This window comes from Uloborus diversus, chromosome 4 (genome assembly GCF_026930045.1).
Source record: "Uloborus diversus isolate 005 chromosome 4, Udiv.v.3.1, whole genome shotgun sequence".
Taxonomy (NCBI): Eukaryota; Metazoa; Arthropoda; class Arachnida; order Araneae; family Uloboridae; genus Uloborus; species Uloborus diversus.
In genome coordinates this window covers 93,704,716-93,720,988 of record NC_072734.1, presented here as the reverse complement: position 1 = coordinate 93,720,988, position 16,273 = coordinate 93,704,716, and the positions used below count along the sequence as shown (strand labels likewise).

The 16,273-nt window shown below is 33.2% G+C and overlaps 1 protein-coding gene across 2 annotated transcripts in view; it reads left to right on the top strand.

Annotated features, from left to right (window-relative positions):
- The window catches only part of LOC129219644 (potassium voltage-gated channel protein Shaker-like), a 130,624-nt gene that overhangs the window by 41,993 nt on the left and 72,358 nt on the right, over nucleotides 1-16,273 (top strand). For both annotated transcript variants that reach the window (XM_054853913.1, XM_054853914.1), the window contains exon 2: nucleotides 10,801-12,429. In XM_054853913.1, the coding sequence (XP_054709888.1) occupies nucleotides 10,801-12,370 (1,570 nt within the window). In that variant the 3' untranslated portion in view covers nucleotides 12,371-12,429. The remainder of the gene's footprint in view (nucleotides 1-10,800; nucleotides 12,430-16,273) is intronic.

Below are 16,273 nucleotides of genomic sequence, written 5' to 3'. Positions count from 1 at the left end.
CATAATCAACTTATTTAATTCAATAAGCGCTTGCAGTGCTCTCTATTGGAATAATAGTTGCGAAGGAGCATAGCTTAGGTTTCTCTACACACTCCCCACCTAAACTCCTCGAGTTTACATTTTCTTTGTAATCAAAATATATTGAAATATAACAATAACAATTTTACACAACAAAAAATGAATATAGAAATATTAAAAAAAATATTTAGAGAAACAAATAATAATAATAATTATATATATATATATATATATATATATATATATATATATATATATATATATATATATATATATATATATATATATATATATATATATATATATATATATATATTACTTTTAATTAAACAAGTTATTAAGCAACATAACAACATAAACAGTCACACAAGGTGTATGACATACCACGGAGATGAGAATTCACATATTGTGAACCAAAAATACACGAAAATAAAAATTATTATTAAAAAAATTGTTGGCAGGTTTAAATAGATACAGTTTTGATGAAATTAAAAAGCATTGTTAAATGAATTGTTCCTGAAAGTTTTTCTCCCTAAAAGGCGTGTGACAGAAAATTTACACTTTTTGATGAATGACCCATGTGTGTAAATATGTGTATTGCTCAAAAACAATGACAATACATTCAGATAGTTAAAAGCAAATTAACTAACTTACCTGGCTTCCTTAAGAAGTTTTCCTCCTCCAGCTCAGTCACTTTCCTATGCCGGACTGATGAGTTCTAATAAGCACGAAACTGCAGTCCTCGGCTGAGCTGGCGGTGTGTTTCATGTAATTTCTTTGGTTATGTACAAAGATTAAAAAGAATAAAAGCTACTATTATGAATTTTTACGTTTTTTTTTTTTTTTCCTTTCTTTTTTTCACGAACTCGTTTTTTACTAATACTCGGTTAGAACGAGCAAATATCGTTGTTCCTTTGAGCTCGTTATAAGCAAGTTCGACTGTATTTTGCTGTTAATAAAACTTTATTTTAGTTACTATAAAATGATACTATTTGTAATTGACAGTTTTAGTATTAATTGAGGCCTATTAATATTCGGTGCAGTGTTTATTCATTAAATATTAAACTTAATTTTATTCTGAATGTTTTGTCCAATTAGTCGAGTGCATTTGGGGCAAAGTGAAATAGTTCGTTTCATTTACTTATTCATTATAAAACCAATTATGTGTTTATTTACTTAAATTCCTTTATTTAAAAACTCACGTTTTTTATTCATTCATTCACTTGTTTTCATTCACTCATTTATCATGGTCAAAATGGACGTTTCGGCTATTTATATGTCCGTTGGTACAAATGCACGTGCGGACAGATCGGAACAAATATTCAGTATTAATTCGGGAGTGAGAGTGGGTAAAATGAAAATGTATGCTGCAATTTAATTGAAACTTTTTTTCGTAAATGCAATAATCCCTCTAATTTCTACAAGAATGTAAAACATGAAGGTCTGTCTAGAACTAAACGAGCTTCCTTTCCCGTACACCAATATCGACTTCTCAGCACAAGATCAATATTTTCTTAATCAGTAGAGGTTGCAAGTACGTAAACCATAGTTTTGTAGCAATGAATACATATTTAAGTACAAATATACATTCGTAATACGAAAAAAATGATAATATAGAATTTGTCGTATCAAACTCAGATTTTCAAACTGTTAGGGCTTATTTTCCAGTAAATTTCAACTATTAAATGATTTTCTATTGGGTAACGTTGTAAATAAAGCTATTTTTGTCTAAAATTTCAGCGTATAATTTTGCGAGCGGTAAGTTAATGAACATAATTACAAAAAATATGTATCTCCCAACACATGATTTCAAACCAGAATATGTATGAAAAACTAATATACAAAAAAGTAACTGTACAAGCAGCAAATGCACTAGGAGCAAATTTTTGTATGGAAAAAAAACTTGAAATTTTTTTTAAATCAAAATTAAAAATTTCCTCCGAATAAATTAGTTTGTATCAAAGTGAAATCAATAGCAGTTCTTTCTTTAGAGTAAAAAAGTTCATCACATTGGATTTCTCTCTCTCTCCTTTTTTTTTTTTTTTTTTTTTTTTTTTTTTTTTTTTTTTTTTTGTTGCCAAAACTTAAAGGAAAAAAAAATATTTAAACTTTAGATATAAAATTAAAAAGAATCTGGAAAATAATAAAAGTGCGTAAAAAATAAATAAACAATTTTTATCTCAAATAAAACTGTCAATTGTCGAACTCTAACTCACAGGTAAATAACAAAGCATTCTTTTTTTCCTTCATTAACTATAAAAATAAGTCTACAGACTATTCTTGTACGAGATTTATTGTACGAGAGCTCGTAGTCGTTGATGTTAAAATACAATTTTATTTTTTTACATTTTATTTTTTTGCATTTTTTAACATGCTTTTCGACAGAAGCTTTTTCCATCAATCCTTTTTTCATGTAAATCCACCTGGAAGTTCCAGATCTATACTTATCTTAAATTTCCTTATAGGAGCTCATGTTAATTTTTAACTGTTCATTTTGACGTTCGCTCAAAAAGCATTTTTTATCTTTATGGAAAATTTTCACATAAATGCAATAGCTATATTGGCGACGCAGACTAAATTAATGGTAGAAAATTCTGCAAAATTGAAATTGCTAACAAATGTAATACGTCCGTCGGGGTATCACGCTCCAGCAAGAAAAACACCCCAGTAACTTTTTCGCTATTTTAGCAATAGTGAGCGCCTATGTAAACTTTTTCAAGGGCATTTGTGTGAAGAGAAATTTTCCGCATACACTACATCCATTTTCAGCGATTTTTTTTAGAGAAAAGTACAGTTTTATAGCAAAGCGAAAGGTATAAGGGACACGTTTTAGAACAGTTTAAAAGCTTATGCATTTTCATTTTCCTACATTTTTATTTTGCTAGAATAAAACAGTTTTGATTTTTTATTTAGTTGCTCATATTATGATTTGTATTAATTTGCTTTCATTTAGTTAGTTTGAAATAATTTTTGCTTATTTTACCAAGTTTGGTGGAGTCACCTCAAGTAGGAAACTTAACCTGATGCAAATTGCCTGACTGTCGAGCAATATACCCCAAAGCTGTAACTTTTTTTTTTTTTTTTTTTGCAATGAAAAATTTAATTCGTAGTATTTGATCATGAGAGATTTTACACAGTATCTGGACCTACATTAGGAGAGGCAGGATGTGTGTGTGTGTGTGTTTTTTTTTTTTCGTGGACCTATTTTTTTAAAGCACTTTTTACTTAAGAGGGGCGTGATACCCTGACTTAATCTTATATTTATAAAACCGTAAAATAAAGTTTTTACCTACTTACTTACTTTTAATTCCTTATTCTTGCATCATAACTTCACCAGTGTACTGTAATTTGCTTCGATTCTCTGTAGCTCTTAAATCTCTGCTTTCACGAATACAACATATATACATGAATTAAATGATGTGTTTAAGTACCTTACCTGTTATTCCATATAAGGGATATAAGTTATTATTGCATATCAGCATCATTTACTTTTATCTTATCTCTTAAATGTGTATAATTTCTATTGTACAATAATTTTAATTAATATTTAAGTTCAGAAATGTCTTTGTAATTTTGTTGCAAGAAGTTATTTTGCTGTGTACTGGGTAGGAATTAATGTTTAAGTGTCTATATTTACCTTTACGTATATTTCTTACTTAGTTAATCTTTTAAAAGTATACATGTAGAAAAGTGTATTTTAGTTTTTTTTTTTTTTTTTTTTTTTTGTAAAGACTTGAAGGGTATGCTTTAGCTGTTAAAAAGTTAATCTTTAAAATAAAGTTGGATTGAGACTCATTTAACTGCGACAGGAGTTTCGTCACTCAGACAGTGCACATGCGCTCTGTTTTCAATATTTCCTGTTTCTCCGGTACGCAGGCGCAATACGCGATCAATGAAGTAGTCATTGCTGTTGTTTTCAATCAAAACACAACATGACATAAAATAAAATACAATTAATTAATGAACAGAACTATTGTCCAAATAAAAATAGGTAACGAAACAGAGAGTAAAAGGCGGTGATAATGATTGAAATACTGTTGAAGAGTTATTTATGTTATCAGAAACTATTGCAACGTTATATTTATTATGGAGATAAACGAGTGATGTAACACTTTAACACAATCCAAATTTTTAAGCATAATTGTTATTTTCAGAAATTTCCGCTGAGTAGAACTGCTAGAACATATGAGGCAGTGAGAAGCAAAGGGATGTAAGTGGAAAAACTAAAAATTTGGAGATAACCAGTACAAATGGTAGGTGAACCCCTCCTCTGTCTTGCGGCGAGAGACAGTACTAGTAGCCCTGGAAGGTACTGCTGTACAGCCTGATTTAGAAAAAAATTCAATTAAAGCCTACCTGGACGTTATCTGTAAAGTCGTACTCAGAACTTGATCATGTCCACTAACATCCTTTTGTTTCTCACTGCCTCATCTGGTAAAAATTTTCAAATTAGAAATAAAAAGACTTAAATTTTTTTCGAAAAAATGGTTCAGAAAGGAATGAACTTTAATTCAGCGGCAAATCAGTTTGATAAGAAAGTTGTTTTATTTCCTTTCAAACAAAATCTTGAGCTAGTAGTTATCTCAGGGGAACTATTTAATATTTAGGCAGATATGACAATCAATCTTTGCTTTTTCAATGCGTATGATTAATCATATTAAGAGGTTTTAAGATAAGAAAAATAACGCCTGGGTTGTTTATGAACATCAAATTCAAAATTTTAATTCAACTAATATATTTTTTTCAAGCATTTATTTATTTATTTTTAACGGGAACTATAAAGCTCAAGTTCTAGCTAAGTAGCATATAAAAGAGACATAAAAAGTACACTTCTTAGAGAAGATCTAGTAACTACGCTGATACACACAATCATGTACAGCTGTTCGTCTGAATTAGATAATCTAAATCTTAAGCTGTTCATCTAAATTAGATGCTAGAAGCATCCATACTAAGTTCAAAGATAGTATATAGTTTTTTTTGGTTTTAATAATAAATGTTTTATATTTAAATAAAGTATCATGAAATTTTAGGAATTCATCTTGGTTCATAACTGTTTTGCGTCATGTGTTTCCCTTATAACGAATGCATTTTCTAATTAATTGTTGTATGTTTGGAAGAGAATATTGAGATGTGACAACATTGTTCTTGGCATTTGAATATTTATGACATGTCAACAAAAACTGCATATTGAAAAAGACTTTAAACTTTATGTAGTAGTTTCTTCTATTTAATCTTTATGCGTTAATTAATAGCATTCCTGTTATCGTTTTTTTTTTTTTTTTTTTTTCGAAAAATTTTATCAAATTTTCAGAGCAAAAGTGTCCTCATAATTGAATTGTCGTTTCTCTGTGTTATATAATTACTCGATGTATAATTTTTTTTTTCTTTACTTAATGATATTTTTAAAAATTGCCTAAGTTTTGCCAAGAGGCAGGACTGAATTTTTTGTTGCAAGTTATCATAGTAAAACATACACTGTTCGCATCCCTTTCCCCATATAGATTCAAAAAATGATGAGGTTTCATAAGGCTACTAATTTGGGACTAATTTAACTTCAATTCTCTGATGAAGCTCAAATGAAAGAACGCAGTGGATACAACTGGATACCGTTAGATTTGCCTACATGCTACTGTATGGGTGATTCTCCAAAATCCTAAAACCATTATGTCCCGGAAGCCTATCACAAGAGTTGTTTGATCTAGAAAGTTTTAATTTTTTTTAATAGTTCAAAATACGTTTTCAATGTTATTCAATTCTTATTAAAACAATACCTCAATTATTTTTTCCCACAAATTTTTTTTGAATAGCCAGAAATACTTATTAATTTGGTGATTTAGAGTATTAGAATAGCAATTGAAAAAAAATAGCAGAACTACTGACTATTCGTAGTGCAAGCTATTCAGTTTGAAACTTGAAAAAAAAACCATCTGAAGGAACTGGAGCTCAAAAAAAGGTTGACTATTTGAGAGTGTTCGTTAAGGGAGGTTGTACGCAGATTTTGTTTTTTATGCAATAAATCTACTTTTTGATTTAGGCTACAGTTGTTTCCTTATAACTATAATTAAGTTATTAATAAACTTGGATGAAACTCAATTTGGTCGCTATCCTTGTGTGTGAAAAGTTGACACCTCTCTTTTGAGAGTGCAGCATAGTTAAAGTGAGTTACCTCTATTTTTTCTTAATAAGTTGCTAACAAAGAGTAAATATAATTTTTTCCGGATTTGTTTAAGCGTTTTTACTTTTAAAAAATGTGCGATTGGAAAACATCAGGTTTTGGGAGAGTCACCTGTATGTGACCCGCTTGTTGTCCCCTCCTCCCAAAACAGTTTTTTAATTATTTAAGTACCACTTGCAAACTTCACAATGATATAAATGCAAAGTATGTGAAAATAGTAATTACCTTTGAAACAAATGACGGACACAATGGGGTTGTTTCTTTCAGTCAAAAGTACTACTTTTAATCACAGAATAAGTAAAAAAAAATAACAAGGACACAGAAAATACTTTCATTTTCCCAACCGTTATTTTTTAATTAATTTTTTTAAGGGTCCGATTTTGAAAACAAGGCGTGGTCTTTATGACGTCACAAATGATGCAATTTGGCACATCTTTCTACCACGTTTCCACGTTATGATAAGCGAGAAGTGAATTGCTATCAACATAGCGTTGCCGATACACGTGAGTAAAGATGCGAATTAAATATTTTGCTCTGTGAATGGCAACACTGAATGGTATTTCATCATTTGTGATGTCACACGACAGAAGCGTCAAACGATGAAAGAGCACCGATTTAAGTAATTTTTTAAAAATATTAAACTTAAATAAATTATTTAAAAAATGGTCAGATCCTATGTTTTTAAGCATGTTCTTTCAGAAAAAAACTTTTAAAATTTCGGAAACGATCCCATTTAAGTTCAAAAACTTTTCTACTTTTTTAGTTGGATTTACGACTTCATGAATAATTGGAAATACTATTTCATTTTTAGAAGCTGTGAAACTTTGGAAAGTAATTATCTTTGTAGAAATTTCAGTAATCACTATCATCACCAATTTTAGAAAACTAATCGAGATTTTTGTACCGCAGAGCCAGAGGAACGTAAGTCATATTATAATAATTTTACATTAGAGAGGAACATTTTTTTTCTGTCACATGTAAAGGATGGGACGCGCGCTCTTTTGACCCCGATAAACAATTGAAAATGATTTTTTTTTAAGAATGGGGTCGTTTCCAAAATTTTAAAAGTAGTTTTTTCTGAAAGAGCATGCTTAAAAACATAGGATCTAACCATTTTTTAAATAATTTGTTTAAGTTTAATATTTTTTAAAAAAAATACTTAAATCAGTGCTCTTTTATTGTTTATGCTTCTGCCGATGACATCACAAATGATGAAATGCCATTCAGTGTTGCCATTCACAGAACAAAATATTTAATTCGCATCTTTACTCACGTGTATTGGCAACGATATAGTTGATATCAAGCGTAGAGCGCAATTTTAATTCGCTTCTTAATTATCGTAACGTGGAAACACGATAGAAAGATGCGCCAAAGAGCATCATTTGTGACATCATCAAGACCACGCCTTGTTTGAAAAATCGAACATTTTAAAAAATTAATTAGAAAATAACTGTTGGGAAAATAAAAGTATTTCCTGGGTCCATGTTGTTGTTTTTTTATTGCTTATTCTATCAATTTCAGTGACACAAAGTACTACTTTTGACTGAAGGAAACAATTCCATTACGTTCACTTGGCTCGATGTTGGATAGCCTTCTACATCTAATTCACTAATAAACAGAAAAGTGCAGTTTTTGGACTTACGTCCTTCTGGCTCAGAGGTACAGATTTTAATTCTGGTAGTTTTTATCAAGTATCGCAATTTTCCCTCTAATTCTGCTATTCAACTTGTTACGCCTGTGGCATCATTTACATGAACAAATCAAGCAGTTAGTAATAAAATTTCTCGTTAACCTTTCTTTCTCTCTCACTCTCTCTCTCCATATATATATAGAGGACGGGGGACTATTAAACGGGGACTATCTCTCTGTCTCTCTCTCTATATATAGATATATATATAGAGAGAGAGAAAGAGATAGTCCCCGTTTAATCTGCAAGGCTTCTATTTTCGCAACCGTTAGTCTTAGATTCATACTTCCAGTTGCTGAAATGGTTAAAATAAGATGCAGTGTTAAGATATTACAAGTTTAAAGCAAAAAAAAAAATGTGAACAAAGTACGAAATTTACCTTTTTATATAGTCCCTCAAGTTTATGTGGTTCTCCATTTTGGGAAATCGCAAACACAAAAAAGCAATTCGAAAAAAAAAAACCCTGCCGAGATATGAAACTCAGCATTTTGAAACTTACTCCACTTTACATTCACAGTCAACTAAACCTTAAGGGGTAATATAGCGGCTAATAACTTTTAAAATCATATGTGTGCGGAAAATGTTTTTTAAAATGGTAGAAACTTTTCTAGTGTGTTTTACGCATCATAGTTAACAACTGTATTTATTTTTCAAAATCAATTAATTTCTTTTTTTTTTTTTTTTTTTAACATTTGTCATTTTTCTGAAAGGGTGATAGGTTTCTATTTAATCTTCTGCACAATGGAGATTTTTGTATAGGAGTTAAGAACCGCATTGTATGTTAGTTCTATTTGCTTCTCTTTGCAGCAATAGTTCAGAAGTTAAATGACGAAGTGTTATAACATCGTTCTTTATTGTAGGACTACATATTGCTCAAAATTTTATCACTTCTAACATTATTATTATGATTTTGTACACTTTTCGAAAGATAACCGCAGGCTCTCTACATATTTTTGCGTACCCCTAGAACAATGTGTACCACCGGTTAAAAGCCATTGGTTTGCACTAAATTAATATTCAAAATAGCATGAATGTAGTTATTTGGCTTCGTACTTATATAATCAGGAAAAATATTTGCTATGAAATCAAATTGCATTCTACTCTGAGTGCAGGAGTCTGCAAAATGCTACATTTGGATACATCATGATCGACACAATCAAAGCTCTTTTTTCAGTCATTTTAATAGTATATTTATGTATTTTTTAATTTTTGTTATTTCATTAATTTATTTACATATATGTTTTTTTTTTTTTTTTTTTTTTTTCAGATTCATTGAACTTTTTTTTTGCATTTCTGCACATTTTACTTTCATTTATGCCAAGTTAATAGTCCAAATATAAAGTAACTGCTGAAATTCCTTTATTGTACATTTATATCACACTTAATAAAGGTATTACTTAAGCATTAGTAATGCATAATTGCACTATGTATTATTAACGCTAACGTAATTATATCGCTGTTATTTGTAACAAACTAATCCCTTTTAAATCTTTTATCATATTCTTCTGTTTATATTACTGCATAAATATAGTAACTATAAATACTTAAAATTATTTATGATTTTGTACTGTATTCTCATGATTTTATTATTATCACTTATCAGCACATTTTTATTCAAAGTTGAAACTATTTGAGTTACGGGATTTCAGCATATTTTTGTTTTTCATTGTTAGTTGTCCCCCAATGTAAAATTCATCTTCCATACATGTTCTGTATTCCACACATGGTTATCATCTATATTTTAAGGATTTCGATCAATAAGTTTTGAAATCTTTAAGACTTGTGCGTAGATTTCTAGAATTTAAGATCTTAACAAGTTTAATTCAAAAGAATCCTGGCTTTTTCATTCCTTTCAAGTTAAATGAATCAAAATGTGAACATCATTTTCTGAGTTAATGAAACCTTATTCATAATAAATTATGAATCAAGTCAAAGCAGATATTACCCTCCGCTTATATACATTTTAACTTAATCAAGAAATCAAGAAAAAGTTTCCCTTGTGGTTTAAATAATTAAAAGTATACACATCTTTCGACATTCACTATTATGTAAATGATGCCACATTCAGTCATATTTCTGTCTGTTTAGAGCGCGAAGACAAAAACAAGGTCCCTCAAAATATGTCGATAAACCTGCATCGATATAGAGTTCTGTAGTATTGGCGTTAGTCTTGGCGAGGACACAAATGAATGGTCGGCAACCCTGTCCCGGTTAGGGAAAAAAGGGGGCAAGAGCAGAATCGCTGCCGAAATCCTCATCAGTGCAAGCCGAGGATAGCGAGGGTGTAAACCGGGATGCATCGCTCCCGGAATCGATGGAAAATTCCTCTGCTACGGCAGGAGGATAATAATAACTCGTCCCGGATATCGGGATACTCGGGGGGCAGGACCCTCCTTGGGTGGCAATCCTCGCACACCCCCACTCTTTGATAGATTGTGTGCGTCCGATGAAAGTGTTTCTTATTAATATCGCTGTTATCCAAATGGAATATAGTATATGTGTCACTGTGTTGCCACCCGCCAAATAGTTTTTACTATTCCATTTTGAATTCACGAGATTTGGATATAACTGTTAGTTACCGGGAATGGCGTGATCGGGTTAGCCCTAATGTTTCTTCGCAGTCCACCGAAGAATCGTCTGGTCAATCCGTCTGACCTTCCGATCAGCTGAGGTGGCCCACAGAGCCAACTGCAACCATTTCGAAGCTCCACCTCGTCGAGAAGTGGGGGGTCGGTCCAGTCCTCCGGCCCCGGCGGGGGGGAGGCCTCCTGGCCCCTCCCCCGCCGACGGCCATCCGGCGGGCCAGCAGCGGCGACAAGGACTGGTCCTTGTCTAGTCGCGACGACCTGGTGGCCGTCCAGGTCAAGGCTCCCCAGGTCTTGTCCGCGTCCTCATCATCTCTGGTCGTTCTCTCCTCCAGGTCCCTGCCGAAGCTGCACGGCGAGGAAGGTGGTGCCAACGCAAGCGGCGGACCCGAGGGGGGTGGAGCCGGGGGCGGAGCGCAGCTGCTGTCCCTGCCCCCACTCTGCAACTTCGAGCCCATCCCGCACGACCACGACTACTGCGAGCGGGTGGTCATCAACGTCAGTGGCCTGAGGTTCGAGACCCAGCTGCGGACGCTGAACCAGTTCCCCGACACTCTGCTTGGGGATCCGGCCCGGCGGATCCGCTACTTTGACCCGCTGCGGAATGAGTACTTCTTCGATCGTAATCGCCCCAGCTTCGACGCCATCCTCTACTACTACCAGAGTGGAGGCCGGTTGAGGAGGCCGGTGAATGTGCCACTGGATGTCTTCGCCGAGGAGATCAAGTTCTACGAACTGGGGGAGATGGCCTTCAACAAGTTCCGCGAGGACGAGGGGTTCATCAAAGAGGAGGAGAGACCCTTGCCCAAGCACGAGCTGAAGCGCAAGCTCTGGCTGCTGTTCGAGTACCCCGAGAGCTCGCAGGGGGCTCGTGTGATCGCCATCGTCTCTGTGGTCGTGATTCTGCTGTCGATCTTTATCTTCTGCTTGGAGACGTTACCCGAGTTCAAGCACTATCGCCTCTTCAACACCACCAACAACATGACGCGCGTCATCGAGGACGAGGTTCCAAGAACCACGGACCCTTTCTTCATCATCGAGACCTGCTGTATCATCTGGTTCACGTTTGAGCTGCTAGTCCGATTCCTTGCCTGCCCATCCAAAATGTCCTTCTGTCGGGACGCCATGAACAGTATCGACCTGATGGCCATCATACCCTATTTCATAACACTGGCCACGGTGGTTTCGGGTCAGAGGCCTCAGGAACGACCCATCAACGAGAGGGGTAACAACCAGGCCATGTCACTCGCCATTCTCAGGGTGATCCGGCTAGTGAGGGTCTTCCGAATCTTCAAACTGTCCCGACACTCCAAAGGACTGCAAATCTTGGGTCGGACTCTGAAAGCCAGCATGCGAGAGCTAGGATTACTAATCTTCTTCCTCTTCATCGGCGTGATTCTCTTCTCTAGCGCCGTCTACTACGCTGAAGCAGACTCTGAAAGGTCATTCTTTAAGAGCATACCGGACGCTTTCTGGTGGGCAGTGGTCACAATGACCACAGTCGGATACGGGGACATGCGACCTGTGGGTGTCTGGGGAAAGCTGGTGGGCTCGTTGTGCGCAATCGCCGGCGTGCTCACCATCGCCCTGCCAGTGCCCGTCATAGTCTCCAACTTCAACTACTTCTACCACCGTGAGACGGACCAGGAGGAGATGCAGTCTCAGAACTTCAACCACGTCACCAGTTGCCCGTACCTGCCAGGCACTGTGGGAGCCAAGCTGAAGCGAGACTCGGCCAGCGAATCTGCCTCCGACATCATGGAGCTGGAGGAAGGAATGCTGCTGAGCGTCGAGAACCACCACCAACTTATGCTGGGCAACTATCACCAACAGCTCAAGAAGCCCAACTGCAACCCCCTCCATAACAACAACGTCAATGCCGTCTCCATTGAAACCGATGTTTGAAGTAGTGCTTGGTTGGCAGCTGCGCAAATGTCCTCCTACAGAGCAGCCTTTATATACACGTATCCTTTTTGATGTTTAATCTTCATTTGAATATCGCCTCTCTCAACACATCTCAAATACACTTCCTTGGAGGGGAAAAACTACCTGACCAGGAATTCCATCAACGAGGTAAGCCTTTTTAAAATTTATTTTATGTTTTACTTATTTAATAACTTTCTGTATGCATGCAAACAATTTGAGATATTCATTTTATCACTATGTTTAATGTTCAATAGATATAGCTTTTATTATGAGTCTAGTGTGCATCATAAGGATAACATATGTTTGTAACTAACAAATGCATTTTATTTCTTATTTCTTATTTATCAGTATTATGATCAGTAAGACTTTTTAGTTTTAGTTCATTGGGCATGTTCATTAAGGTTTTTTTTTTAATCAGGAATATCATTATTCTTTTCTTTCTTTTTTAGTTTAATTTTCTGTTTATATTCATATTGAAAATTATTTGACATTGATGATATAAGTTAACTCAAACAAAAGTTTATTTAATCGATTCAATAGAATAAGAATGAAGTTATTTCCCTAAATTAAATAAATATACATATATATTATTGAAAAAAAAACTGAAACATTATGACAACTCAATGTAAGAAAAATATATTAAAATATTACATGCAGTTAGTGTGACTTACTATCATTGAGAAGAAAAGGGAAATGAAGATTGGTAAACTTGAGACAAATGTATAAAATAAAATGTTTGAAATAGCATTTTTATTTTCAGCATAAAGTATTTCAGGTTTGATTTTGGTATCCATTTTATCTTCGTTAATAAAAATTAATTAAGCGTTGCACGTTTGGCTTTTCTTGCAGTATGGCCCAGTTTAAAGATCTGAACTAAATATCATAATATTCGAAATTGTGTAAGACCCCAAGTTTTATAATATATATAAATGATGTCCCAATTACGTACGTAATGTTGTACAGCTGCGGTTGAATAAGAGTAAAGTTTGAGCTTTTAGTTATTTAAAGCTGGCATCAATAAGGAGAGACTGCGGCTATTTTGCCCAATTCTTTACATTTTATCTAGATAACTTATCCAATTACGAACTCCTTTTTAAAGCTTAGGTGGAGATTTTTTTAATTTCGTTCAATCTTTTAAATAATGGATGAGATGTATCGTACAAAAATATGGGATATTATCAATGAGAATGTTTACTCCATGGTATCATAAGAATCATAAGAAGTACTTTTAGGAACTTTAATAAATCAGATTTGTGGATGTATGACTTCTGCTTTAAAATACAACAGAATCTCGTTACAACGAATATCTCTGCACTAAGAGAAAAAGTTCCATATTGACGGAACATAACAAAAATTTCTAATAATAGAGGAGAAGATTATAATTTTGTTTAAGGCTGCAGCGGGCACCTTTTTTTTTTCAATAATTTATGTAGACGCCTAAAACTCTGTGTGTTTGTATATTTATTATATCTAAAAAAAATTAAAAAATTTTGTGCAAAAAAATGAATACGTTTTCAGAAATTTAAAATTCAAAAAAATTAAATGAAAAATTCACAAGTATCTCTATGCGGCATTTTTTTTCAAACTTTGAATTTTCACTTGTTTTTCAAATGTTAAGCATAATTACATTAGTTTATTTATTACATGTAATGTTTTAAGAGACAAGTTATAAAAAAATTGAAAATGAAAATTTATGTGACATTTTCAGCAAATACGGTGGTTTCAACAGCAAAAAAAGTTGAATTTCTAATTTTGCATTGCCGTCATTACTGAAATTTATGCAAACAACAATGACTAGATATTATCTGAATGTGTTTCTAAAGTTTCCTTATAATCCGATAAATATTGTGGCGCATGTGTGGTACATTTTAAGTTTATGTTTTTACGTAAATAGTGACAGCAGAGTATACGTTCTGAAAAATGCGAACTAAGGGGCATGATCACGGATACGCAAAACAAAGCTTACCCATAATTCATTGAATAATACATGGAATGAAAAAAATCTTATTGCCCTGAATACAGTAGCTGATATGATATTAAACAAAAAGGCTAAAAATTATTTTCGATTTTTTGCTCAACTTTCAGCATTTCTGGTGTCCACTGTAGCCTTAAACGGGGACTCAAATTATCACGTTTCGTCATCAAGGCCATACATTTAGATGTTCAAACGCGTATTTTTAATATACCCTTTGTACACAAACCAACTGAATTAAACATACACTAAATGATTCAAACAAAATTGTTATTGTTATAGATTGAAATTTGATTTCGTTAGTAGTTTCCTGCTTTATTTTCGAAACTCAACAATAATAAAAGAAAAGGACATAAGGTAAAAAGGAGGAAAGTGGAGCCAATAGGTAAAATAAGAGTTATATTGAAAAGCGCCCATTTTCTCTTATTACTTAAGATTTCGAGGCTAATTCTTTTGTAAGGACATATATTTTGACTAGGGATATTTTTTCTTTTATGTCAAAGAAATTTTTTTTTAAACTTTCATGTAATTTGAACAATGGCAACCCAGCCTGACTTGCGTCTAAAAGTGTAAGTCAGCACTGTGTACTAGGCAGAACCGAAAAAAAAATTCGGAAGTTCGAAATTTCGTATTGATAAAACGTAGCCCTGATAGCCCAATCTGTACCACAAAAATATTTATCTAAACGTTAAAATATTTAGTTATCTAGCAGGAGGCATAAAATTTAGAATGTTCTTCAAAAAATGATTTTTTTCCTATATCATTTTTTGAAGAATGTAAGGTAAATTTTAAGAAACTATCATGCTGAAAAATATAACCAGTGAAGTAGGTAAGTAGCGTTAAATAGAAATTTTTCCTCCATTGACGCATTTTAAGCATCCCACATCTCAAAAATATGGATTTTTTCAAGATTGAGTTTACTTTTTTATTTTTTTATTTTTTTTTTAAATATTTATTTACAAATGTTGATTTGAAAATGTGTTCGCTAGTAACTTTTTAATCTATTATTTTATTTAAATGTATATGTAATTTCTTTAAAGGATAAATAGAAAGAATCAATTTTTTGTGGAAAATTTTTAATTTTAGGCCTCTTTCTGGGCACCTAAGTATTCTTTAATTTGGATAAATATTTTTATTCTACATATGGGGCAATAGGGGCAACATTTTATCAATATAAAATTTCGAACTTCCAAAAACAGGTTGTTTTTTTCTGTTCCACCTAGCACACAGTGATGGTTCACACTTTCAAACGCAAGTCGGCACTGGTTGCCGTTGTTCAAATTATATGAAACATTTTTTTTTTTTTTTTTTTACAATTGTTTTGACACAAACGGAAAAATATAAGATCGTTTGTTACCTGAAAAAAAAAATTCAACTTTCATTTTTTCCCCTAATGTTGAGATTACAATTGTTTTTTGAAACTGAAGCAAATAAATGCGAACCATTTGTTTATGATTCTTTTGTATGTTATGTTAGAGTAAGTTGATATATTAAAATGTCCTCTGAAATCATTATTAACTATCAAAAACTTTTAATTTTACTACAGACTTGTAGTAGAACATCTATATATTATAGAGTATAATCCATTATATTATCGAGTATAATTGGGTTTAAGAAATGAAGAAATTCGGAGGGAGGGGAGAGTCACGGTTAGGCTTAACAAATTGTTATAAAAATATTTTACAAATTACGTGTTACTTTTCTGTTTCTAAGTGCATAATTTGTTGTAATCTTGCTAAATTTGACGTTCATAACGTTAATTTTCATTCAAACGAGCCTGATTTTTTGAAGCTTTAGGCTTTTCTTCTTTCTCAGCAGTATTTATCTTAGGAGTCTATCTGCTTGTTGAGAAATTGATGAGATATCGCCAAGTCGGCTTCTTTTTTGGCTACTAATTTTCAGCTCCAAAT